The 26531-nt window shown below is 49.3% G+C and overlaps 1 protein-coding gene across 9 annotated transcripts in view; it reads left to right on the top strand.

Annotated features, from left to right (window-relative positions):
- The window catches only part of PROK2 (prokineticin 2), a 97050-nt gene that overhangs the window by 48192 nt on the left and 22327 nt on the right, over nt 1-26531 (top strand). For 2 of the 9 annotated variants that reach the window (XM_083795654.1, XM_083795653.1), the window contains one exon: nt 25040-25517. In XM_083795654.1, coding sequence (XP_083651780.1) covers nt 25449-25517 — 69 coding nt within the window. In that variant the 5' untranslated portion in view covers nt 25040-25448. The other 7 variants (XM_083795655.1, XM_083795652.1, XM_083795658.1 and 4 more) reach the window with 7 other exon arrangements.

Raw genomic sequence — 26531 nt, 5'->3', positions numbered from 1 at the left:
TTGCACAGCTGGGTTTCAAACCTGAGCTGGAATTGGAGGTTTGTGGTGGGTATGGGCTCCAAGGTGCTCCTGCCTGTGGGGACTGGCACTGCCACCCCCATGAAAGGGCCTGGAGGGTGAGGAGATCCCTTGGTCCCAGCAAACAGAAGCACCTTAAATAAGTGGGGCTGCTTTTTGAAGGTGGCAGATGTCTGTCTTGGTGTAAAGAAGGAAGAGTTTATCAGAGGAGCGGGGCTAATGATGGATGAGGGAAGGGGTGATTAGCAAATGCCGGCCTTGCTGGGCAGGGCTTATCACCTGGGCACATTCCCCAGGGCAAGGTCTCCCTGAGCGGCTCTGAAGCACCCCTCGGGGAGGGTCTCCCCAGGGACCCCTGCAGATGGGCTCCTCACTATGTCACTGCGTGCTGGAGACAGGCTGGCACTGGGGAATTCCAGGAAAAGCAGCAGAAAAGGTACCGATGATAGCAGCACTGAAGCAGCATCCGAAGTGTGCTTCGTGTTGGTGGTTTTGCACTCCCACTGGCCTGCTCTAAGAGCAAGCCTCAGCTGATCTCCAGTCCTTGTAAATGTCCCTTTGATTTCCCTCATTGCTCTGCATTTCCAGGCAGGAATTTGGTTTGTTTCAGAGCCGTAAGCAGGGCAATCAGTGACTACAAAGCAGTTCCCGTGCTTGGCTGATGGCAGGGTGCACCTCGCTGCCATGATTGCGGGCTGCAGGGTGCCCGGTGCCTGTGTTGGCTCCAGGTGTCACCCTGGGGATCACAACAGATCCATGAAACATCCTTTCATGACACTGGTGTGCCAGGAACTTTAGTGCAGTCGTCATGAAATGAAAACCGTGCTTACACTTGCAGTGATGGAAGTAACGTGACCGAGCCTGCGCTGGCCACCGGTCAGAAATCCATCAAGCCAAAAGAAGTCTTTGATGCTTTGAAGCATTTACCTAACCGCGATTTTGTAAAAAGTCTGTCGGTGCTTTTTAAAGGGCTGAGAATGACAGGAGATGAGTGAGCTGCGAGAAAGTTTCCAGGGGGGCAGATCCGCGTGTCCCAGCCGTGCTCGGTGCAGAGGTGATGTGGCACAGCCCCAAAGGGGAAGCCCTACAAGCAAATTAAATCAACACAAATAATGATTTATATATAATTTCCCTCTTTAATACTCAGAAAGCACACTGCCGCTCAGTCCATAACAGAAACTGGCAGCACAGCAGCTGGGAGCAGAGCCCTGCGCACAGAGGCAGGCAGCTACCACCAGAGAGCAACCTTGTATACTTTTTCTGGGGAAACCACTGAGCTGGGAAGGAGCACATCTTTCAAGAGTCTTGTCTCTTTTTTAAGTGCTTCCCAGTCAGTTGAGGGTACAATAATTGAAACTTGTCCATCAATCATGTTAGCAGACAAAACAACGTTGTTTCTCTTCTCTTTTTCTCCGAAGTGTTCTAGCTTGATCGGCTTAACAACAAGAACAAAGGCACTAAGTCAAAAATCCCACTTAAATGTTTTCAGGTATAAAAGCACATCATCTGCGGGGAGGGGAGGTGCAGAATTCATTGTTTAGAAGCGTTCTAGGGGAATACTCAGAAGGCGAAGAGAATACCAAGAATACAATGCGTGCGCGCAAAATAACTTAGGGATGAGCAAAAAAAATGCCAAGACATTTGCATAACGTCTGCACATCCGCAGCCCTCTCATCCGAAGCGGCTGAGGTATGTGTCCAGTGGAACATATAAAGGGATTTAGCGGTGACTCCTACTTGTGCTTTCTTCCTAAAAGCGGGCTTTGTGCTTTGTCATTCACTGTGAGTGCGGGGGCAGGAGGGCAAGGATGGTCTGCGCTCTGCAGCACCAGGTAAATGATTTTGTTGCTGTTTTCCGGAGCAGGTTTTCTCTTTTGTCACCTGCCTGTGTGAGCTGTGACATCCCTCATCCTCCAGGCCCCCCCCAAAGGTGCAGAGCTGCCCCCGAGCTGCTCCCAGCTCTCGAGGTGCACTCTGCTGCGCTCACAAACACGTTTTTCTCCAGAAATCCCTGCCAGGACCGTGGCAGGTGCTGATGTATGTGGGTGAAAACTGGGGCAGCACGGCCCCAGGATTCATGCTTCTGGGTTCTTCTTTTGCTTGTTTGTGCAGTGGCATTGCACCTGGTCTGAATTTTTATGCATACGTTTATACAGACTGATTGAGCAGAGGATTCTGGAACGGGTCTAATGTTGAAGCAGAGCAGAAGACAAATGTCTCTATGCAAACCTTTTCCCTTTCTATGTCCCTTGGGGAAAAATGACTATAAAAAAAAAAATAAATTAATAAACAGCGGGAGGCACTGGCAAGTCCATAGCTGCTTGAGCAAGAGGGGGACCAGCACGCCCTGAGCCACAGCAGTGCTGCTGCTTCCCGCGTGCCATCGACGCTCCCATCTGCAAGCGCCGACCGGTGGTTTTAGTGAGGCTTAAAATTAGTGGGCTGTTGGTTACTGCATGTGCTGCTGCCCCCACGATGACTTATGCTTTCAGCTCTAGATGAGTATAGTTGAATTAACTAAGACGTGGACGTTAACATAAACGTGGTGTTGAGGCCCTCGGTACGTCGTGCCTGTGATGCCTGCTGCCGCCTCCGGGTGCTGTGCAGCTGCACCTGGGACTTTGCTGAATGCCTCCTGGGGTGGGAGGGGATCTTCAGGCTGCTCCTTCCCGTGTGGTGCAAACTGTGAAAATGCTTTGGTTAGCGTTAGGCCAAAGGCAGGGTTTTCCTTCAGCTAAAATCCTTGAAATGTAAGACACAAGTCCATCAGGGACCAAGCACGTTTCCAGAAACTCTCATCATGCATAGTTCTGGTCAGATGGGCAACAAGATTCAACCTGCGGTTGCTAAGTTTTAGTGTTGTTGTTTTTTTTTTTTGATGTTTGTTTCTTTTTTTTTGTCCTTACAAAAGTTTTATTTTTAGATAATTTTCCAAGTTAATTCCGATCCTGTTGCAAGAAACTCATAAAGCTGTTATTGCGCACTCACTCCTGGTCTCCTCGTTAAGATAACACAACGATAAGCAAAGTTCACGGAAGCTGCCTACACGGGAGGAATGGAACAAGAAGGCATTTCTGAACACCAAGGGGTTTTAAAAGCTTCTTTGTTCAGAGATAGGGAAAACAACCTGTTAAACTTCATCCTAACAAAGAGAGCTGCGGATTTAAGGCTAGTGAAAGGAGTCATCTCTCCAGATGTAGGTTGGCATGTGGGTTCACAATCACAAATATGACTTATGATTCATCCCCAGCACACTGGTGATGGGGGGAGAGAGTCTATATTAGGACTCGTGCTGAATGGAGAGGGACAGCTCACAACTTGAAGAACGCCGAGAATGAGGTCATACAAGATGAAATGTTTCAGTATTGCCAAGCAAACATTCATTTGCTGAAAGGGAAGACATTTCAAGTGGTTTTCATAGGGGCCAATACTCATTTGCCAGCAGACGAGCATCTTTGAGGTTGTTTGAGGCTCAAGCACCGTCCTACCAGGCCGTCAGGTGCCGCTCCAGAGCACACGGCTGTTTCTGCAGCCTCGCTGCCCTCAGAGGCACCAGGAAACCACGTCTGGAAAAAACTGGTCCTGCCCAAGAGACGTCTCATGACAAGTGCACGGTAGTTTTCAGAAAAAGGGGAAAAAGCTACAAGGCTCCTGAAAAAATGCTTGTGGCGTAAATGCTAACCTTTGTGATTCAAGGAGTACAACATCCTCTAATTATTTGGGGCATAGGAAGATTTTCCTCTGATACTCTCTTTTTGCTGTGACTTGAATCTAGAAGGCTGTTGCCTTGCACAGGAGTGCCATTTTAGGGCCAGGATACAGGGTGAGGAGAGCCACTGGCTTGATCATTTTGGCATTTCCAGGGGTGCAGCACTGGGTGCTCACAACCAGCAGAGATGCTGAGCGTACTGTCCTTTGCCTTTTGCTTGAGCTGACAGTCTGAAAGTCTTTTGTTTGTTTGTTTTCCCCTTGAATCTCACAAAAAATAAACCCCCACCACCTTCAGAGGACCGTCTTGTCATGCCAGTGGCGTGGGCAAGTGGCGTCAGCCAGCTGGGGCTGGTGCCACCCGTGGGAACGGCCAACCGGAGTGACCAGGGGAAGCAGTGCTAGGGAAGGGTCTGGGGTGCCTCACCTGGGGAAAAGCAATGCAGGCGCTTCTGTTGGGGGTGATGGAAAGCGTCTGCCTCCCTTGTGTCGCTCCCGGTCCCGGGGTTGCCCTCTGCTTTGGGCAGCTCCCAGCGGTGGCCACCCCCTGCCACCCTGTGCCGCTCAGATCTCCTCTGCACCGAAGCAGAGGCGTTACGGTGCCTTTGAACACGCTTATGCAAAGCAGACAGTTAAACCCCAACTTCCATATGCTCGTAACAAGACATCTTCACTGGCTGAATTTGACTAATTTAGTGATTACTATCAGGAGAGAACAGTCTCTCCAAGCCCTCCAGCTGTTCCAGCATGGAAAGCCTCTTGCCTCCCTCTAAAGGGCTGCATTCATTTCCTCTGTGCTTTTTTATCTAATTTTGTTGCAATAATTCAGCTAGTCCACTCTGACCAGCTGTTCTTCAGGCCTCCTGGCCTGCGTTGCTTATACAAGGCTGCTGGTGATGATGTTAAATCAATCCTTCCAACAATTTTGCATCTGTCCTCGGCTCTTGGAGTTGTTCCAGCTGTTCTCAATATGCAGCTGATAATTTAACAACCCCCCTCAGTGGCTCACCAGCTTCTGAAACCTCCCAACTGTGCTCCAGTTTCACGCTCCTCAGCCTGACAATCATCATCGATAATACGTACAAGTGACACTTCCAATAAATTAGCAATAGTTTAAGCTCTCGGTAGCAATTTACAGACAAGGCGGCCTGCCTGGGCTCTCTTTGGGCTCCGGGATGGGGATCTCTCCAGGCTCAGATGTGGCGTTACTCTGAAGGTCATCTTCACTGAAAGCTGGGGGACTTCTGGTGGTGAGGGAGACTCCTCAGGGTGGGCAGGAGTCCCAGCAATAGTCCTTAGGGTCTCTGTGGGGGTACAGGATAGATCAAGAGGTCCTGGCTCCCTTTTGTTCACGCCTGGCTCCTCTCCTGGAGCCGTCTCGTGCAAGCAGGGAGAGCTCACGTGTTCTGTTCAAAATCCCCTTGATCCCACAGATCACCTCCCTTCTCTTCACTGTGTGTCAGCCCCCAGGGCAGTCCCCGTGCTCCTGGCCTGCTCCGATGCTGGCCGAGTTTTCTGCTTTCGGTGTCCTGTTGTGAGTATCCCCCTTCTCCTTCTTCTCTGCATTTGGGCTCCGCTTCACAGAGGCACTTGGCAGCCAGCGCAGCGAGGAAGCTCTGGCTTTGCTCTCCTTTTTGTTGCCAGATAGACAACTTCTGTGCTTTCCGTGCCTGAATATTCTCTTCTCGTTGATTGGAAAGATCTGGCTACGGCTTCCTGGATGCTGCACTGTCCCTTAAATCCTCCCAGAGATGCCGAGGCACTGGTCTGCACTGTAATCACTGAAGGATTACAACCAGTGTCATTCCACATTAGTGGGATTATGAAGTAAAATTGGCTTATAGGCTCCAGCGTGCTGGCAGCTTACCCCAGCTGAACAATAGCTGCCGTCCCTTCCGCGCACCCGCCCCTGCGCTGCCTCCCTGCCAGCCTTCCCATTGATTTTAAATTTTACTATTGACTTTTAAAGCACTCAGGGGCTTGGGGTTTTCCCGTGTCATTGATTTATTGCTTTCCTGGGAGCTGGGACAAGCTTCAAGATCTTCATCCATCAGCCCGCTGTCACTGTCGGGGTTTCGCCCTCGGATTTCAGCAATGACACGCTCTGGATCTGGCACTAGTGGCGCTCGCTCAAAATTTGAAGCCCATTTGTTCGTGACAAGGCGGTTGTTATAAACTGTCCTTAATGCACAGCAGACTGAGATGGTTGCTGCAGCCTGTCCAGGTCCCTGCCGCGGCCGGCACCAGGGTCACACAGAGGCACGGGACAGGTTATGGGAAGATGCTGCCCAGCGGGTCCCGAGTTTTGGAGAACTCATTAGAGACTGTTTGGCCCCTCAGTCTCCCGAGCGGTGTGCCGAGTAGCGTGGAGAGAGCCTTTTCTGAGCTCATTACTCTCATTTTTCAGACCTTTAGGAGGAAGAGGAAAAGCATCATTTTTTTCCAGCCCTCCAGTCACTGGATGAAAGACGCTTTAAAGCTTCCATCAGAGGGTGATGCTGTCAGGGATGGCTGATTGAGGATGTGCGAGGCGCGGTGCTGCAGGCAAGTGCTGTGTTGCGGTGGGTACCGAGGCAGATAGGGAAAAGCGTGGCCTCTTCCCTTCTGCAGCAAAGAAAGGGGCTTGCTGTGCCAGCTTGAGCTTACCTTTAATGAACTTCCTATTTTCCTTTTCACGTCACTGGGATGCCTAACTCTTTTTATTTTTTTTTTTTTTATTAATGACAAAGTAATTGGTTACAGCACAGGCTCTGTGCCCGTTAGCACAGTTGCTCCAAGCCATTTATACTTCCTGATGCACCCTCTGCGTACAGGCAACGTGTTTCTTCCCTGAGTACATGCGCTGTTTAATATCACACGTCTCCCTTTTGAATTTTAAAGGGAAAACTAATAAAGAAGATCATTGCATCATGACAGTAATGATGCTAATTTCTCACTGGTACAGCAATATCTTGGGGATGTTTCTGGAAGGTGCCTTGGTGAATTCTTAACCAAGTTAATGAGGGCTCTCTGTTTGAACTGAGTTCCTGTCTCGGATAAAGACCCCCTTAACTTGACCCAGCTTTGTTTCATCTTCAGTATTAGACCAAAACTTGTTAGGTTTAAGCGTAGCCCATGTTTACTCTGACTTGCCGTACCCCTGTGTAGCCATGGCTCTGTGCCTGTGCCCCAAGGCCAGACGCTGTGCCCATCCAAGCCCCAACTCGTGGCCCATGCTCGTTCCCATTCAGCCCCCTGTGCCCCAGGCCGAGCACAGGAAACGCGTGAGAGCTGTAACTCTTGGTTCTGAAAATCAGAGAGCACAGTTAACGTTAATACACTGCACAAGAGGACAGGGATGACTCAGGTCTTGCCGAAAGAATTTAATTTAAAGCTGTAACTTTGAGGAGGGTTTCGTTCTGGCCTTGTGCAAGCAGCCAGCACGAGGATTTCTGCAAGCACCAGGCTCTGCGAGGTCAGAGCTGCAGAAACCTCCTCGGTTGTGCTGGAGAGTTTCCCTGAGCTGCCTGACACCTCCTTGGGTAGAGAGGTGGCTCCATGCAGTGCCGACGAGTTGCTCGGGGCCAAGGGCATCCCCTGGGCAAGGCCGGGTGTGGTGGGGATGGCAGCGTGTCCCGCAGCTCTGAGGCTGCACCCGAGGGTGGCAGCAGGTGCCAGAGGGGACAGAAGTGCCCAAGGTCATGCTCCCAGCGCCACGGCTCTCTGGAGAGATTTTCTGAGCAAGAACAGCATCCATTAGGGTCTGTTCCTGCTCTGGTGCCCTTTTGGTGTAAATTGGGTAAGCGATGCATTTTCCAGACTTATCTCTTCTCCTAGCAGCACCACAAACAAAGAGCAGTTATTGCAGTCCAAGGGGTGAAAGCATTGCAAGACTTCCTTCATGTCATAGTATTTCTCATCAATCCATCAAGAAAATCCCAGGAAAGTCCTGAATTTCATCACAGAGATGATTGTTGTGCTTTCCTTTCCCTTGCCTGGCTCTCTCTTACCCTTCCCGCTTCTGTCCACCCCTGGGGTGCTGCTCCCTGAGGACGCCCCTTCTCTGCTTTGTCCTCTGCCAATTTTTGATGTGTCTTGTAGATCTTGTGGTCTTGGTGCTTGCCTGGGAGAAATTAGAGGCAAGGAGGTGCCATCCATCACCTGCTGTTGTGCTCCCCAAAGCCCACAGTGCACGTAGCTGCAGCAAGACTGTGCCGTGCTTGCCCTCGGACTTACAGCCTGTATGCAAAGAGTGGAATAAACGAATGAATAAATCATTGGCATTGTAACGCTGCAGACAACTGGAAACATGATACAACTACTGAAGGCTGGATCTGTGCTTCCCAGCAGTGTTTGATGTGGGACACAGAAACTTTACCCCAAGGGACTTCTGGTCCCTGGGGACCTGGTTTACGCCAGCGCTGGAGATCAAAAGCCAGGATGTGGTGTTGCACAGCTATAATAACTGCTGTCCAAATTTTGCTCAGCTCCAGGTCTGGTGAGACAATGCTAAAATGCAGCCATTGGCAGGCCAGGAATTAAACGATTTGTGTTGGCTGGCTCAGAGAGGGGATTCACTGTTTTCATCACATGCCAGTACTGGTTCAGCTGCGTATGGAGGAAGAGAAGAGGCTTTCTAAGGCTTTGCGAATTGGCTGGACACCAGAACCTGAGCCCCGCTAGATGTAGATTTTATCCTTACAAAACTCATCTTCCAGTTGTGGAAATGAGCGGGGCTGGGTTCCCGTCACGCAGTTGGGGGTTGCTGTAACCGCTGCTGAGAGCTCTGGATCCTCCGAGAGTAAAATCATTGCATGAAGCACCGAAATGCCAGATGTGCTGCTAAAGATTCCTATAATGACTTTTTAATATCTGCCTATGCCAACCATTAAGCCCAGTCCGGGCCCTCACTGGGACAGGGCGAACCTGTTTCTTCCCAGACAGGAGCACCTGGTATCTGATATTGAACCAGAGCAGTCCCAGCTCTAAGGGGACCACACCGTGGGCTCCTCCTGCAAACCGACACGAGGTTTCTGCACTCGAGACCCCCACCAGGGCCCCTCTTCACAGGGCATCTTAACGTGGGAGAACCGGGAGAGATTTCTTCCATTTGAAAACGTGTATCCCTGCATAGTCTGGATTGCGCCCTCAGGGAAACCACATCTCATCTGTAGATCACTGTATATTAGTCTACAGCTCCTACAAATATGAATTTAAATAGTCTATTATCTCAAAGTGCTGTTACTGTTATTATTCCCACTTGTTGGTTGCATGCTATAGACAGAATATGCTCCAAATTCATTACCTTCCATTTTAAGTTGCGTGAATTTGTAGTCTGCCCTTTCTAAAGAGACGAAACCTGACTGTAAAATTTATTGAACAGTTGCTCCAATGTAGCCTAATTAGTAACGTGCAAGGATTTAGAAAGCCTCTGAGATGGCTTGAAATGCTTGAGTTATTTTATTATAGGATTTGGGGTTAATATTCCAGATGAATAATACATATGAGCATTTATTAAACTCTAGACAACACAAAAAAAAAAAAGTTTATCATATTCGTAACAGCCTCAAGGGAAAGAAACTTGTAACTGGCTCAGGCTCTGCTCTCTTTAACTCTGTGCTGCGTGGTGGCTGAAGCTCGGGGGAAGGCTGAGCTCCGTGGAGCAGGACAGGCTTCATCTCATGGGCTGCTCTGTTGCTCCTGAGTTTTCTTCTGGGGACAAACAGATGACAGCCTTTAAATTGGGGTGCTCAGCTCAGGATGTAGAGAGGGGGTTTGGTATTTGGAAAGCAGCAGCTTTGTTCCTTAGAAAACGCAAATTCCTACTGATACGTTCAAGCTGGGCACTAAGTTTCCAGGCAGCAAGGAACACCCTCTGCTGAAGAAACCATCAAGCATCGTTTGACACGTGTTTTGGAGTGACGATGGTCTCAGCAGGCCTGCTCTTGACGCATCGCAGAGCCCCTGTCTGAGGGCTTTTCTGGGGCCGGGCAGGAAGGGCTGCGGGAAGAGCAGGGCACGGCACCACTGCACGTGCTTTGTCTTATTTCATTTTTGCTGTTCACAGCCCTTCTGGCTCTGTGCATTAAGACTCAGGTATATTAAGATTACCCTGTCTCTTGCTCTATCTCCTATGTAGTCCTTGGAGGCCATCGGAGCCATCTCTGATGGTTTTCACTGGGTGAAGCGGGGCCTGTGACCTGCCGAGCCAAAGCTTTAGGAGAAGGCATGGGTAAATCGGTGTTGTTGTTCTGTGGGAGAGGGGTCAAACATCTCAGCCAGCAAGAGGAGGCTTGCACCGGTAACCTCTGCAATGTAACTGGCTAAGGCAGGCACGTGGCTCATGAAAATGTGGTGTCACAGCAGCATTTCTTGATGTTTGAGGCTTCATCCAAGGCATAAAACTCATGATCATCCAAGTCCAATGAGCAAATCTGGTTTAGGTTGAAGGCTCTGTTGCGTGAAGGACTTACCTCTGCTCCTGCCCATTCAGTATCGCCAAGACAAACAGCCTCCTGCAGCCATCCAAATCAATCTAATTGTAAGCAACATAAAGCGGTGCTTTAAATATATCTCATTTGCATACTGAGAAAAATGTCTCAGCTTACTGAATATGGAAATTACCAGTGGAAAATTATTTATCATCTCAGTATCAAAATATCAGAGGTTGCCTGGTGCCTTTGGGAAAATCAATTGTGATATAGCAATATTTCTCACTTCCCCATATATAATGTGATCTGCCAAATTTAATCCAATTTTGCATTTGATGGTCCCCAGTAGGATGAAAAGGTGATGCTAATGTCATATAAACAATGCCAAGCATCATCCCCCATGAAATTCTGTGTGACAGTTGAAAGGTGCCGAATTATCCCAAAATAGTCTGGGGACTTCACAGTTCAGGCAAGCTGGCAGTTTGCAACAATGCAAATATTTTGTTCTTCACTTTGCTTCTGTTCTCTCTTTTTAATTGTAAATTGTATATCAGTATCTGAAGCTAGTGGGTGAGGGGATGAAGGGGGTGCAGTGCTCTACACCCTTCTCAGTAACCAAATGACGTATAGCAAGAATGTAGGCGCCGAAACAAGGATTTGCTAGGGCCAAATCCTTGCATCTTCGCTCACTGTTGATCAATCTAAATCTCATCTGCTGCCAGTATAGGGTAATTTTCCCTAAATGTAGCCAAAACGAGAGATTTTTCCAAGGACATGTCATGAGCCAAACTGCACTCTGTTTGCTATTCCCCTGTGTTCCCAGCTCCGAAGACACATTTTCTATTACATGGACACATCATCACTAAGGGAACTCCTTGTTTTTCTTGTCTGCAAAAGAAATCCGATGTACATGGAGGATGTTAAAAACGTGTACGTTTATGGAAAACTGCCTGAGTAAAACGAACTTCTGGTGAGGGTTTTTGAGTGCACCCGCTGAAATGCTGCTCGTTCCCAGACCAAGGGAAGGATTAGATGTGTTTTTGTGTTTTCTCCGGTCTGTCTTGGGCAGCCTTGCTATCTGCCACTCACTTTTGACAGCTGGGGTCTGTTTCACTGTGAAAGGTCCCTTTTTGCTTATATCCGTGTGCGAGCTGGCCAGTTAATTCTGGTGAAGGATGGTGGCATCAGCATTGTCCAACTGTTCAAATTTGTCAGCTGCTGCATACCTGCAGCACTCAGGGCATATTTTAGTGGACTGAAGAGCTTCCAAGTTGCCTATAATGAGGCTAATTATCAAATAAACAATATGTTGGTCTCCATCACACACACTGTGGGACCGAGGGACAGAAGAACTGGGACTTTGCACATGTACAAAGATCTCCTTATGTTTGGAGTAAGTTGGTGTCAGCACTGCATGAACATGAGACAAAAAGTTTATTTTAGGTGATGCCCAATGCTTATAAACATCTTCTTAGTGCATTTTTCTAAGGAAGGACAATGAATTTTCATAAGATCTCAGTTACCTTCTTATGGGCTTGAGTGGAGGGCAGCTTTTCTCTGAGCTGCTTGCAGTCAGGGTGGGCGTTTTGGGTGCGTTGCTTTGGGTGCAAAATGAGTGTAAAGGTAAAATCTTGTTACAGACATGAGTAATGTCTGTAATGAGTAATGAGGTTACCACAACACTTAGAGGGGGTGAAACTGGTGAGCTTCTAAACCTGTAACGTGCTGGATGCCAGCTATTCACTGCCAGATTACTGGCATTCAGCTTTGGAGCTGCCAACAAGCTGATGGAAGAGTTTCCTGTGGATTCGTTGTTCTGGAAAATATTGTGAGTTTATCTTGAAAGCAGTCCTGTACTTTGAGTTCCTTTGCAAACTGTTCATTGACAATACTCCTACATGTGTGCTTTCTTTGCTTTCTTTCATAATTGAGAGGTGCTTTTTCTAGCCTTTCACAGTTGGCAAGGGGATGGAAGGAGGGACAAGAGCTTGGCCACCCTACCTGACTGTGGGGGACACTCCTGTGGCACTGTGCTCAGGCTTCACGAGGCCTCCAGCAGGAGCTAAATGCAGGAATCTCTGCTCCAGCTGCAGCACAAGGTCTGCCCGCCCGCAGGGACTAGAGCTTGCTTGGGACCGGGATGGTGAGAGCAATGGGCCTTGTGGTGGGGAACACTTTGTAGAGCTGTGATCTTTGCATGTAGCCTTGCTCAAAACCCACAAGTTCCCTTGTAGCAGCAGTCTCTTCTCTCTGGTTAATTCATCAGCTCTCCGTGTGCGTGGAAGCTGCAGTACCATTACAGCAGAGACAGGGACGTCCCCTGTGTGGGAGCAGCGTGTCCCTCAGGCCTCCAGGGCTGGGAAATGGCAGCATGGGGAGTTTTATTTTTCACAAAGCCTAATATGCGTTTGTCATTTCAAACATCATCCTCCATCACTCTGTTTGTTCTTCTTGTCTCGGCCTCAGGAGATGACTCCCACCTTGGGCTTAAAGCTCTGGTGAAAGAGAGGAATTGTTAGTTATAAACTAAATGCCCATCCTTTTCTTGCATGGCAGCAGCTGCCCTGCTCTTTGACAGCACCAAAGACACCCCATGGCAGTGCCTCGAGAAGAAGTTTGGTTTGGTTATCCTCCAGGAGGGGTGGGTGCCTGGTCCCCCATGCCCTGGCATGTGAGGGGACGTGGCTGAGACCCCGGAGGATTCATCTTGTTGGGATTTAAGCAGCAGAGTCACAGCTCCGGCTATTCTACCGTCAAACAATTTTCATTCATCACTTTTGGCCGGCCCTGGAGCCCCGTTAAAGACCTTTTCCATTAGCTGCGATGGGCCCCAGGGTTAGCCGGGTGCCTGGGGCAGACCTGCCAGGAGGCAGGGCTCATCGCTGTGCTGCGTGCCGCTGCTCCGTCCTTGTGTGGGACTGGGACACCCTGGGGAAATCTGGAGACCTGGTCCCTGCCCCGACACAGGCAGCAGGCACTGATCCTGCCCGGGGGTCTCACCTGGGGTGGGCTGGGGCAGGAGGAGGGGGGCTGCGGAGCAGCTCGCAGCAGCTCCAGCCACCAAAAATAAAGCGTCTTCTCCCCCCTTTAATTGTGAACATCAGACAGAAAATCCTAAAGGCAAAGTTAGCGTTAGACCATTATGAGACATCTTCAGCTAAGTGAGCCAAGGATCTGTTCAGATGTAGATCTCTCATACTTTCAACATGAAATGGGAATTGCTGCATTATATGAAACATAACAAGAAGAGAAAAGCATATTACTGTTTTAACCCAACCTTTCCAAACAAATCTGTATTCACCCCGTACTGTAACAGGGAGGAAGGAAGCAGACAGAAATTTATCTTCTCCAGAGAGTGATACATCAGTGCCTGGTACACAGGAACATTTTTCAGACATCTCAAGAGCACCATGCACAAAAATATACATACCATGAATTTCCCGAGCAGACAAGGGCTAGCCGGGATGACGACAACAGTAGGAAGAGCACGGACCAATAGCAGAAGCCTGGGAGGAGAAATCAAGATTTTTCCACTGGAAACCCAGTGAAAGCAGCTAGCAAAAAGTTTGTCCACTCATTAGGCAAATGATTTGTGTTTCTGTCACCGCCTGTCCCCAGCGGCGCCCACACCGCTGCAGCCCGGTTGTGGGACCCGTGGAGCTGGGTTTGCCCCAGTGCCACCTCCAACAAGTTTTATTGAGACAAAATCAGCCAATATTGCACATCTAGAGGTGCCTGAGACCTCCTGAGAGACAAGTGGTGGAGCGAGTAAGTAGAGTCAGGTCTGGAAAAGTCGATGGGGAAGGGGAAGCACTCCAAAAATACGACGACTTTCCACTTTGCCTTTGGCCGTTCAGGAGCCTGATTATACTGATGGGGTTTAGGTCTGAAAAATGTTAACAGGGCCTTAGAAAGACCCTAGCTAAACATTTAATTCTGTTGTGGTTTTTTTTTTGCCAGTCTGCAGAAGCAGCTGGCTCCCCAGTTATTTCTCGAGAGGGTGTTTGAGGGCTGGGGAAGCTCTCCAGCAGCACAGTGCCTGAGGAGCCGGCCCAGGGCACCTCTGGGGTTAAGCTGTGGTGGAGGAGAGGACACCCCTGCGCACGATGCCCCCTTGATGCCTTATGGGCAGCGCATCCCGAACCGGTGCCTGGTTGCCACCACGTAGCTCATCGCAGCAGCCGTGTCTGCGGGCTGTAAAAAAATGGTTTTGCAGAACAGCAACGAGTCTGTGGAAAGAGTGGCCTGGGCTGGGTGATCAAAACTCAGAGCAGGGAGGAGAGTTTGCAGTCTCTTCTGGATCCCTGCGAGCAGCCAGGAGCCTGCATTTCCTCCTGGCCTGAGCCCTTGGAGGCCAGAGCTTGTCCTGGTGCGGGAGCTGCTTCCTTCCCACATGCCTCCTTGGCAATCTGGGCTGTGTTGGCTGCTGCAGCGTGACGAGAGGCACAGTTTGAGTCGGCTGGAGCATGCTGAGGCTCCTGCAGGCTCATCTGATCAGCAGCGGCTCAGCGGGGATGCTGCGATAACAAGGATGCTGTGATTTGTCGCTCCCGCTGCTCTGTGTCAGCATATTTCTCGTGCCTCGAGGACAGCGTTTGATTAGTGAGAGAATTCCAGAAATGGCAGATTGCACTCCGTTGGTGATGTAATTAGTCACGTAATTACAAATTACCTAATGCTGGAAGTATATTGTGGCTAATAACTGTCTGAGCCATGAGAACACATTTGGATCCCGGCTCTGGCCGGCTAGCCGGACCCGTGTTAGCGTGGGGACGCGTGGCGAAGGTGTGACCGCCTGCCTGGAGGTGCCTGGGGCAGGCAGGGAGGCAGCAAGGAGCTCAGCAAGTGTAGCACAAAGGGGGTGCTTAGGCCTCTTTCAGCGCCGCGATTTTATGGCAGGAGATTTATGCTTGTCCGGGAGCCCACTGACATGAACGAGCCTGGCCACGTGCCTCCCGTGGCAGGATTGCGATCTCGGTTTAAAACTCTGGCACGGAAAACATGCCTGTTTTATGGAGCTCTAAAAAAGAAAATATTTTTGGCCTTTTGAGGAGAGATTATGTGAGCGAAGATGGCAATTCCTTGCATAATTATTAAATGATCATTATCTCATAAGTATAAGCTTCTAAATAGCTTATTTGGTGTCTTTTTAAAGCAAACGTTTGCTGTAACTTACTCCAGAGTTCCCGGCACATGGCTTTAGATTTCCATAGCTTCATATTCCTCCACCAGTCAGCTGAATAATTAAATAGCTAGGCTGGAGATTTTATTATCCAGAAAATCTGCAATTGAGCATTTGTTGCCCAGAAAATGGACACATTTCTTTTCCGGATACATTTGGACAGAGTAGGAAACTGAATCTCCAGTGATTTCATTTATAGAAGTTTTCCAGGTGTTAAGTGATTTTAAATTAAGTGAAATGAAACACTTTCGGTCTAAATATTTCACATCTCTCTATAAATGGCTGCTTCTATTATTGAAGGCTATGAGTTGCAGGCTCGCCCCTACATTTTCAGCATGACGAGTGAGGATTTAGCCCTGGGACAGCTATTAAAGGTGATGAGTGTCAGAGTGCCCATGTGCTCCTTTTCCATCTGTGCAAAGTAAAATGCAGGCAAAGAGCCTTTTCACTTCCTCATCTGAGCAAAATGCCTCGCAGCTTGTTTTCTTCTGGCCTATCCGGAGCTCTGTGTTGTTGACACTGTAGGATAATTTTTCTTTCAGAAATGATTTGTGTTACAGGGCCTGGCACCACATCTTCAATAATCCAGCGAGTTACACACGGCGTTAGGAGCTGATCGCCCAGAAAGGGTTTGACACAGCCCAGCTGCCTTTGGCTTTGGAGGTGGACGTGCAGTGATAGCAGGGCGGGGAATAAGTGCTGCCCAGGACAGGGATGGATGTAAGGAGCTGGTCTCACCCGAGCTTTGCCCCAGGACGTGGCATATGTTGAATGCCACAGCTCCAGCCCACCTATACAGCACACGAAGCCCAGGGCCAGACACCTATTTGGAGCCATCAGTGCTTTTGTGCTGCGGGAGCCTTTTTGGAGCCTCTCCTTGGGAAGCTGGGGCTGCTCAGGGGTGGTGGGGAGCGGGCAGATGCCAGACCTCAGCTCCTGTCCCTGCGGTGCCATCGCCGGCTCAGCAGCGAGAGGCGAGCCCGGCTTCGTCCCCGTGCTTCTGTCACAGCGCCTGCCGGCACGCTGTGTTGTGCTTGAAATTATCATAGCTTGCATAAAGAATGCTGGCTGCACGGATATTTTTAGGGTGATAAAATTACAGAGATGAACTGGGACAATGAATTGTATCAACAGGGCTTTCAGCTCCCGTTCCCTCGCGAGCAGCTCGTGCGTTATTTATAGCTGCATGCATGTGCGTGCATGGCTGTGTGTTCACCTCTTCCCAAAAGCAGATCAAATCGTCCTGGCACAGACGATACCCAGTCTACGTTTCCTTGTTCATCAAAGGACCGTTGCGTCATGCTCCATGTCTAAGTCATACCTAGAAATGCATGAAGCGGAGCTTTTTTTGAGCTGAATTAAGATCAAATGAGGAGGCGGTGAAGCTACGAGCCTTTGATGTAGACAAACCAGGAAAGCTCTCTCCATGGCGAGGAGCTCGGAGCTACCTCTCCTTCCCAGCACAGCTCCCTATTCTTCCTACAAACTGCTTAAATAACTAAGAGCCTCAAAAGGTGCTCCCATGAGGGCTCACCTGCTTTCTGCTCAGCCAGAGCCAACATTCAACTCATAGCAAAGATCTTTGTGCTCTGCCTCCGTAACGCTGCGAAAGGAGTTGTAATAATAATTAATAACACGATAGCCAGTTGTGTTTTATGACCAGTGCTAAGGCTGGGGACAAAATTATATTTGGATTTTGGCCTGCTTGTTTCAATCAGGCTTCCAAAGCACTTTTCTCATGTTTAAATACCTGTGAGTCTTCACCTAAAGCAATTGTTTCTGTCAGTTATTAGGAGGCATTGCAGTTGTTGGTTGATCTTCAGTGCAAGCTGTATGGCTGGGGAAATGGGCCGTAAATACCCACACCACGGTGGTCAGCGATGAGCTCTGGAGGGCTCAAGACCGCCTGTAACATTTTGGTGTGTTTTAGAGAGAAACAGGAAAGGAAAAGAGAAGCTCGGAGTGGTAGAGATGGAGAGGAGCAGCTCGGGGGTGGTTTGCTTGCAGGGTTTGGGGTCAGGGCTGGCCTGCAAGAGGGGCAGGGAACAGCGCCGTGAGGTTGGTCAGGCACAAGGCTCTCTGCTGCTCCTAAGCAATGCAGGCATATTGAAATGAAATGCTAAATGCTGCCCGTGGAGCTGCTTGCTTGACTATCATGTTGAACGCTTCATCTGCCCATGTGCAAATGCAGCAGATAAGCAGAGTCCCACTCTTTGGACTCTTTCAGAAGGCTTTTTTTTTCTTTTCTTTTCTTTTCTTTTTAAATAATAAAAAAAAGAAGACAACCAGCAACAAAAAAAAAAAAACCCACAATGCGCTCTGACCTGCAAAAAGGTTATTTTGCTGTTTATCTCCTTCCTGGAAGAGGTGTCCTTGCCCGTCCCAGCGCTCCCTGAAGCCCGCAGGCTCTGCCTCCCGGCCCGCCATGCACAGGCTGCTTCGCCTCTCTCCTTTTTGCTCGTCTCGTAAAGCAAATGGGACTGGGTAACCGCTAGCAGGAAGGCGAGGCAGCCTTATTTATATGCTGCTTCTCTGTCTCAGTTGCCCAGAGCGCTGTGCAATTATAGAACTCAGACACTTAAAATAACATCTGGGTAAGGAAACAAAACAAAGTGTAACTCACGGTTCACAACCAGTTCCCCCCCAAAAAAGAAAGAAGATTAGCAGGTAATGGCTTGTCTGAAGAAATCCATCTGTTTAATTGCTTTGAGACCTCAAAAAGGCAAGACTAAGCGAATGCTCTGAGATGACCTCTTCTGCCAGAGGTGCTGCAGTTCCGATGTATGTTGAATTATTTATTTTTTTTATTTCTATTTATTTATTTATTTTTAATCGTGAAAGTAAGAGCTCTCCTTTTGGCCCAGTGGAACTTTTCTGAAGGACTGGCTTTTGTTTTCAGGCTGGTCGTCACAGCTAGGTTTGGAGAGGAAAAATCTGGGAGGATGATGAAGAGAGAGGCAGATCCCCTACATAAAACTGAAGGCCAGTTGCCCGGAGTCTGTCCTCTGCTTGACTTCCCTGGGGGTGAGGGGACAACAGCAGGAGAGTAAACATTACGGGAACAGAAAGCAAGTCTTCCAGTCCCACCTATGGGCTTGTCTTTACTGTATACCAAATGGTGACTGGTTGCAAAGAAACTGGGGAGATGGAGGCCGGGAGGAACATGAGGGTCTGGCCACTCTTTCTGCTGGGAATCGTGTGCTGGCCTCAGCAAGCGTTGCCTAACGGCAGTGGTCTGATTTTGGCTTGATCCCCGCCACGCCGCAGGGCAGGGAGAGCGGCGATGTGTCAGGCACCTGAACCGGCCCCAGGGCTGTGCTGCCCCAAATCGCCGTGGTTTCAGCTCGCCCACAGGGTGTCTGCGCCACGCAGAGCGGGAAGGCTGCGGCTGGAAGCACTGACAGCACCTGGTTTGTCGGGAAGCACAGGGCTGTAAGGAAACAGCCCCAGAGGGTGAATGTTCAGGGGTGAGAACTGAGAGTCTGCACGGGGCTCCCGGCTGCTGGGCAGGTCTGAAGCCAGCAGGAACTGGGAAGCTGAGAGCAAAAGAGCTTTAGGCTGAAAGGAGCTTTGGGAAGGTAACAGTGGCGGCAGAGACTGCAGGTCAGCGTTCCTTGGACAGGAACTAAAACAAGAACCCTAACTGGACAGACGCTCCATGAGCGACCCACTGTGTGGAAGAGATGTCAGCTCCACGGAGGTCAAGATCTGGTGGGCAGCTCACAGACTTGGGGCTCAGTTTGGGAAGTTTAATATATTTCAGTTAATGGCAAGTCAGTGAGTTTTCTGTCTTAATTTTTTAGGATAAACCAAAGCCTATTTAGCTCTCTCACCCTGTCATCCCTGTTTCCTACTATCAAGATTTTGCAATAATTTTAACCAAATGGATAGAAGATAAAAAAACCACCAGATTTTAAAAATGGGCCCCATCTAATTTCCCTAGAAGTGGCAAATATTTGTCACGGTACTCAGGTCAGCAGTACAGCAAGCTGAGAAATATCATCTTTTCACGTTCTTTGAATAAAAGAGCTTTTTCGGGGGTAGGATGCGTTGCTAAAGGAAGTGTGAAGCTAATTTTGATATAAGCCCCTGTTGTTTGTTATTGAGCAGGAGATAAGCCCAGGCAACAAAGCTGAAATCTCCGCGCAGCGTTTCTGATAGCTCAGGGTTGCTGTGCCACCGGTTCAAGCCAGCCACAAGAGGTGGATCCCATCCTTCCCCGTACGGTTTGCATTCACCTGTATTTCCCAGCTCTGGCTGCCCCAGCCCTACCACAGAGGAGGATGCTCAAGTCCAGGCTGCCGAGTGAAACGCCTCTCTGTACCCCTCTACCAGCAGAAGTTTCCTTGATCTCCGTGTTCCTGCTGTTTCTCAGGCTCTGATGTTAGCGGCGTGAGCTGCCTGTAAAGTGCCGTGAGGCAGGGCAGCATCCCCTCTCCTCCGAGCAGCCCTTCCAGGCTCCTCGCCTTCGTTGCCAGGAGGAGCTCGGTGATCTTTTGCAGCACCGCTTGAAATGACGAATTATAAATGAGTCAATCTTTCAAACTTTAGATGCTGCAACGATTCAACACAAACAAATGCAATGAAGATAATTAAAGGTCAAATGGAAACTCGATATCGTTAAAGATCTGCCATCATATCCACGCAGACCCCTCGTAATTATGATGCATGCACAGTAATAGAAGCCTAATGGTTGCAAAATGTTCTTAGGATTAATTGGCTTTGGCAGCTTACACACTCACATGATTTTCTACATTTTTGCCCATCCTGACAATCATTCTGTGCTCTAGGCAATCTTTGCCTGAGCTGTCTGTCTTTATAACCATCACATTATTCTGGCTTTTTGAACTTCATAGTGCGGTAGTTTGCCTCTCAGCACCCAGCATGGTTTAATCATGTTCTTATTTGTGCACTATTGTGTGGCGGATAGCTGTTTCTTTCCTTTACGGGGAAGGCAGTTTGCCCAGGGAAGGCAATGGTGACCCTGGAGCCATGAAAAGTGAGTTGACGGGACCTGTGGGACTGCAGACAGCGACTATGAGGGGGCCAGCGTGTGGGGATCACTACAGGAATAGCGGGAGATCTCAGCATGGGCTAGGGAATGAATGCCACACCACAAGTATTTCTGTGGGAATATTTAACGCAAATAATCACGGAGCAAGAGCTGGGAGAACGGCCTCCAAACCCGCTTCAGTTTGATAGACTCATTCCAGAGTCTGCAGAAACGTGGTTGCAGCTAGGCAGCATCCGTCCCCCGCTCCCCAGAAACCCACTGTGCTCGGAAGGTGGCCCCAAGTCAGCGAGACCGTAATGCAGTGACAGCGCCTTCCCCTTGGAGGGGACACCACGCCACGTCCAGTCCTGTCCACATGGCAGCAGCAGGATTTTACAGCACCGGAACCCTGACTCTGCAAGTGCTACAGCAATGCATGCGGTGAGGTGACACTGAAGCATGTGCTGAAGTGCCGTGCTTGCAGTAAAGAAAGATAACGTGCAACAGGCAGGCCGCAGTATGGCAGATAATGCCTGCCTTCCAAAGGTAAAGCTATTCAAATAAATTGGCAGCAGTGTCAGCACTGAACTAAGCCTTCGGTAGGGTGAAGTGTTTCAAGAGACTGGTGAAAGCGATGCTTTTTGAAGCTGTTGGCTGCGAGTTTCTCAAATGCTGCGGTATGTCCTACCAGTAAGACGCTATCGTGTCAGACAAGAAGCACAGCACTGCTGGTATCTTGCAACACATCTTGAGAGAAATGAGAAAAATGTCCCCAAACCCATGTTCACGCTAGTCTTCGCCAGCCCTGCTCCTGCAGGTGAGGGTTTTAGTTATGGCACTATTTAGCTCTGCAGCACACGGGATCAGGCAGGATCGTCCAGGGCTGAGCTTCACTGGAAGCTGTGGGGAAGCTCTTTGCCCTGCATGCTCACAAAGCGTGCTGATGGAGCCAGCTGAACTTTGAAATCTGGGCTTGACTGAAGGGAAAATTTGAAAGCAAACCTCCAGGGAGGAACTAAGGCAAACTCTTACACATTACTTTTTTTTTAATTGAAAACTCTGCAAACTCAGAGCACTGTCTGCTCACAGCTCTAGATGAAGCCTAGTAGATAGGAAAATCTCAGAAAAGTCCCTGCAATGAGCATTAGTTCACTCATCTGGGTGCCCTCCTGCACACAAGCACAGGGGTACGACTGGAGCTGCATCCTCCCTTTGTGGGGCAGAGCAGCATTGCTCCCAGCATTGCTAATCACAGAATCACAGAATCGTTTAGGCTGGAAAAGACTTTCATCAACTACAACCATAACGTTTGTGGAAACTTAAACATCTTAAAATTCAAATTAAATTCTATTCCATCTAAAACTTAGGCTGGCATGCCCCAGAATACCCCTGTGCCATCTGAGCTTCTCCCAGCTGCAGTCCCTAGCCCAGCACAGACAGTTTTGGGAAGGCGATGATGGTGGGAAGGCGATGCTGCAGCCCATCGGTGTGCACCCAGCAGGCACCGCCACGGGAGGGAGGGGAGCTCTGTAACCGGTGCTGTTTGGGTTGTGAGTAGCTCAGCGGGGCCCTGCTACCTGGAAACCTCCGGGCCGTGACCCAAATACCTCACCCAGTCGCCTTGAGAGATGCAGATGCCTTCTAAGAAACACGTTCATTTCCAAACAGCAGAGCTGAAGGCAAGGTCACGTTTCCGACGCGCCCGTACGGTGCGGCCTGCTGCCTGTTTGCGACAGCCCTTTGAGGAATGATTAACCAAACCGAACAGGCAGGCACGGGTACAGAGGCCCCATCTGTCTGAGGAAGAGTCAGAAGTTAATTTAAGTGACTTCTACAACATGTCGCCTAATTCCAGTGGCAGCACAGCTAATTAAGATGGAGCTGGTCCAAGAGCACAGAGGTGCAGCAGTGGCACGGGGGAAGCGCTGCCACAAAGGCACAATCAAAGCGCGGTTGCGCTAACGAGCAAGTCGGGCGCGGGGTACTCGGAGCCTGCGAGGAGGTGCTGAGCAGCATAATTAGCTGGGTATCTTGGTGCCATTGATAACTTCATGAATATTTCATACTCTTTTCCCACCAATCTGTACTGACAACTTGTGACACAGAACTAGCTGGGGTAAAATGCACTTAATATGCAGTTGCCGTAGCTGTAAATTTATCCTCAGACGTTATTTTCTTAAAGATGCTCCTCCAGGAGCCTGGCCGGCTACTCAGCAGCTCATCCGAGCTCCGTAGGCCAAAGAGCAAACAGCCCTTCTCTAATGAGTGCTTTAATGGTCTGATAACATCAAGCGAGTCAGCCACGTGGGGCTGTGGCCCTCGTTAGGGAATGCTAAATTAGTGGGTCTGGGAGGATGGGAGCTGCAGCTTGAAGGGGTCGCTCCTGGAGAGTGGGTGCAGCTGTGCCGCCTCTTGCTCTGATAAGAGTTAGCAATTTTGTGCAAAATTTGCTTGGTTTTGTAGGGGTGAGGGTGGGTCGGTCGGTGGGTGGAGGGTTTGGGATTGATGAGTTTTCTTTTCCTAACACCTAGTTTACTAAAACTCCCCTCTACAAACCACCCCATTTGGGGAGGACGTGCTATAGCAAGCAGGGCAGCAGGGGCTCAGCTGCAGCAGTCTCTCTGAGCAATAAAACCGCCCATGGGGCTTTTGTGGGCTGCCCCAGGGGAAAAAAACTGGGGAAGGCTGAGGTCTGGGTGAGATGTGCGGGACGGCACAGCGGCTGCAGGTGGGTCAGAGCTGCCTGGCTGGGGGTGCTGCGGCTGCACCACCCGCGGCCATGCCAAGCAGCACGTCCAGCATGGGCCCGCTTCCCCAGGAGTGACTAACAGGGTGGTATTTTCCTCTGGTTTGTTTTCATGAGTCAAAGGTAGGACTGAGACTTGCTTCAGTGAGGCTGCCCCACGTGCTCGGGGTCCCAGGGGGCTGCTGCAGTGGGTGCCATCGGGCACATGTGGGTGCATCGAGCACAGTGGGTGCATCGAGCACAGGGGCACCAGTTGGGACTGCGTTTGCCTGGAGAAACGCCAGAGCTGTGAGGTGTGGGACCCGCACCAGCGTGGTTACAGACGGGACGGAGGGTTTCAGCACCAGTCAAGAAATAAGGAGTGTTGCTTGGTCCCCCGCAAGCGCCGCCCTAAGGGCTGGCTGTCTGGAACAGCAGGCTCTGGGTCTGTGAGTTGCATGGAAAAAAAAAAAAAAAAGGCTTTTAGTAGAGAGGAAGGAATTGTGCACTTTGAATTGAAAGCGAGCTATATGTTTACATAAACCTCCTGTTCGTAAGCCAAGGCTGTGATTCAAGGGGAGGGTTTGGGTTAGCAGGAGTGAAAGCGGATGCTTTCCTGTCGCGTCTGAGCGCCGGGGTTCCTCCGTCCAGTGAACGTGCTCCCTCCCCACGCCCCAGTGCGCCCGTCCCAGGCAGAGCTCCTGGGGCTTCCTGCATCTGCTGTGCCCTGAAAAGACAGAGTGAGAGCACGGGGTGGTGGGGGGAGAGGAGAGGTCCCTGTCCTGCATGCAGGGTGGATGGAGTGAGCTGCCCCGAAGGCTCTGTGCCTCTGGGTGTGCCGCAGCCCTCCTCCTCGGGGTGTTTTGGGTAGAGGGTCAATGATGGGGGAAGCAGGAGGGTGGAGGGGTGCCGGGTGGGATGCAGAGGCTGAGAGCAGCAGGCTGGGGACTCACAGAGGTGGGTCTGGGGACGTGGCTGGCGAGGATGCTCCTTCTTTGAAGACAAACTTGAGCCTTCCTGGCTGGCATGCACCTTGCCTTCCTGTACAGGGCGATCGATTTAAAACTCGATGCGTGTTTAAGCAGCACTTAATCAGAAGGGCCAAACGTTAGTACTACATAATTCATTTTGTCTTAGTTAACTTTCAAGCGCCATGCTGAGAGATTAATTTTGCATCTCTCCGTATCATCTGTGCAGTAGGAGCAGCAGCAGCAGCAGCCTTGCCACAGATATTGCAAGTATGCTCTTACATTTTATTCAGTTGAGTTCATTTTTATCTCTTTAATCGTAAAACTATAAAAACAAGATGATATTGGCACTGGTAATTATGTAACAAGCCATTGGGCAAGAAAGAGCACATTCGAAGTTGTGATATAAGCAAAGGATATCTGGGGGTATTAACGACCTTGAGTATTGAAGCTGAGAGAGTGAAACAAATGTATGGGGTTACAATGCATTTAAAATACAGGAGGGAAATAATAAATCAGATGAATAGTTGTGAGGAAATTGAAAATTGTGGAGAGAGAGTAGCAAAACTACGTAGAGATTGAAGGACTTATGCCTCTTGCTAAGAATGGTAATGAGAGTATGCGATTTGAATAGGTCTAAACTGCCCTTGAAATATCATTATAACTTCTTTGAAAAGGCATTTACCGTTTGTATGATTTTCCCAAATGTAATATATTTCCTTGCATCTTTGTTCATTGAAAGCTTCTGAAATATGTCTGACATAAACCCGTATTGGAGTAGAAAATAACATAATGTTCCAGGAAGTCAAATCAAAAGCATTTTCTAATCAGTAGGGCTTCCACAGGAAAGTATCACTGCGCAGAGAGCAAAAGCATCCAGGTTAATTTTCTTTTCTCTTCTTTTCTTCCTCCTATAAACAAATGACCAAACAGAACAAAAGGCTTTACAAAGTGAACCATCACAGCGGTATGCCACTAACAGCAAAATGCCACGTATTAACTTCGTTAGTGCTACTTATTTCTCTCTTTCTTGCAGTTATCTGTGACCGAATGCCTGGAAACACGCATTGTTGTGTCTGCTGCCGTTACACGAGGGCTGTCAGCGCGGAGCCTGCGAGTGCTGGGCAGGCAGCAGGGAAGCCGGAGCGGTGCAGGACTCGATCCAAAGGCTATCCAAGTCATCGGGAAGCATCACGTTGGCTCCTGCAGCCTTCGGCGAAGACACAACTCCTTTCACTGTAACCGCATCTGAGCCCCTGCAACAGGCGTTACTTAATAACCCTGAGTAGCGAAACAGAAGAAAATTTCTTTGAAAGTATGTGCCAATCTCCCAAATAGCATTTCCAGCAAAAAAGGCCGCTTAACAGCTACTACCGCTGCAGACAGAAAAGGAAAATGAGGCCTTCCTCACCTCTCCAGTGCCACGGCGCAACTAGTGCCGGGAAATGGCTCTGAAATCGAGGCACAGGCTTTCGCCACTGCTTGTTCCAGCTACAAAGAATGTGTGCGTTTCGGTGAGCTTCGAACCGGTGTTGTAAGCATCTCCCAGATGGGGTTGGCTGTGTCTTAGAGGTTATTGCAAGGCCCTTACAATGCAGACAGGGCAGAGAATTTGTTTTAAAAGGTGGCTGCAAACACCGTTTTGTAAATAAAACTCACTTAGAAGGCTTTAGCGTTTTTAATGCAGCCTCCCTAACAAGGTCCTGTAAGGGCTGGGCCTGTATGCAGAGATGTTGCCTCTTCCAAAGAAGCCACGGGTTGCTTCCTTTTAACAACTATCCCTCTTTGTGTATGTAAAATCCATAGTTTTACTTCTTACTGGGGCCTGCAGAGGCAGAGGGCAAGAAGAGAAAGTGGGAATGAAGGCAAAAGGAGAGAGACATTCGCTACCACCCAAACAGGTGGCTTTTTTCCCTTTCTTAAAGATTCAGTGCACCAAAGTCAGGAAAATCAAACTTATGGTTCCCCCAACAGCCATAACTCTGCCCCTGGCAGAGAAGGAGCGAGGCATAAATATAAGCTCGTACCCAGCAGTACATGCTACATATGTGCAGGGAGCTAAGTTATGGGTGCTGCGGGAGCCATGATTTTGAATGTCCTGACTTGTGAGTTTAAATTCTCCAGTCCAATATTCTGGGTAGTTTCTTTCTCTCCTTTTTGCACTTTGTAGTTATAAATTATATTACAGCTCTTGGTCTCTTTTATGCTGGCACAGCAATTTGGATTATGTGATTGGCTGAAGACTCTCTTCTTCACAAGAAAGTGATTGCAGTCATTATTCGTAGATTATTCAAGGCTGGATCCAGCTTCCTTTGTGGCACAAACCCTTTAGCTGATCTGTGTCACTCACCACTAGCATTAAAGGTGAGACAGGGAAGCGCATGGCATTAGTAGTCTGCATGGGATGCTCTGATGGCCTTCAACACCCTCTGCCTAGGTGCACCTCCGGTGGGGCAGGGCTGCGTTTCGTTGTCCCACCAATTTGCTCTGCCAGCTTCGTGACAACAAACTTGCATGTCTCTTTTGAA

Source organism: Anser anser (genome assembly GCF_964211835.1).
Source record: "Anser anser genome assembly, chromosome: 12".
NCBI classification, from domain to species: Eukaryota; Metazoa; Chordata; class Aves; order Anseriformes; family Anatidae; genus Anser; species Anser anser.
This window is presented reverse-complemented; position numbering and strand designations above follow the sequence as displayed.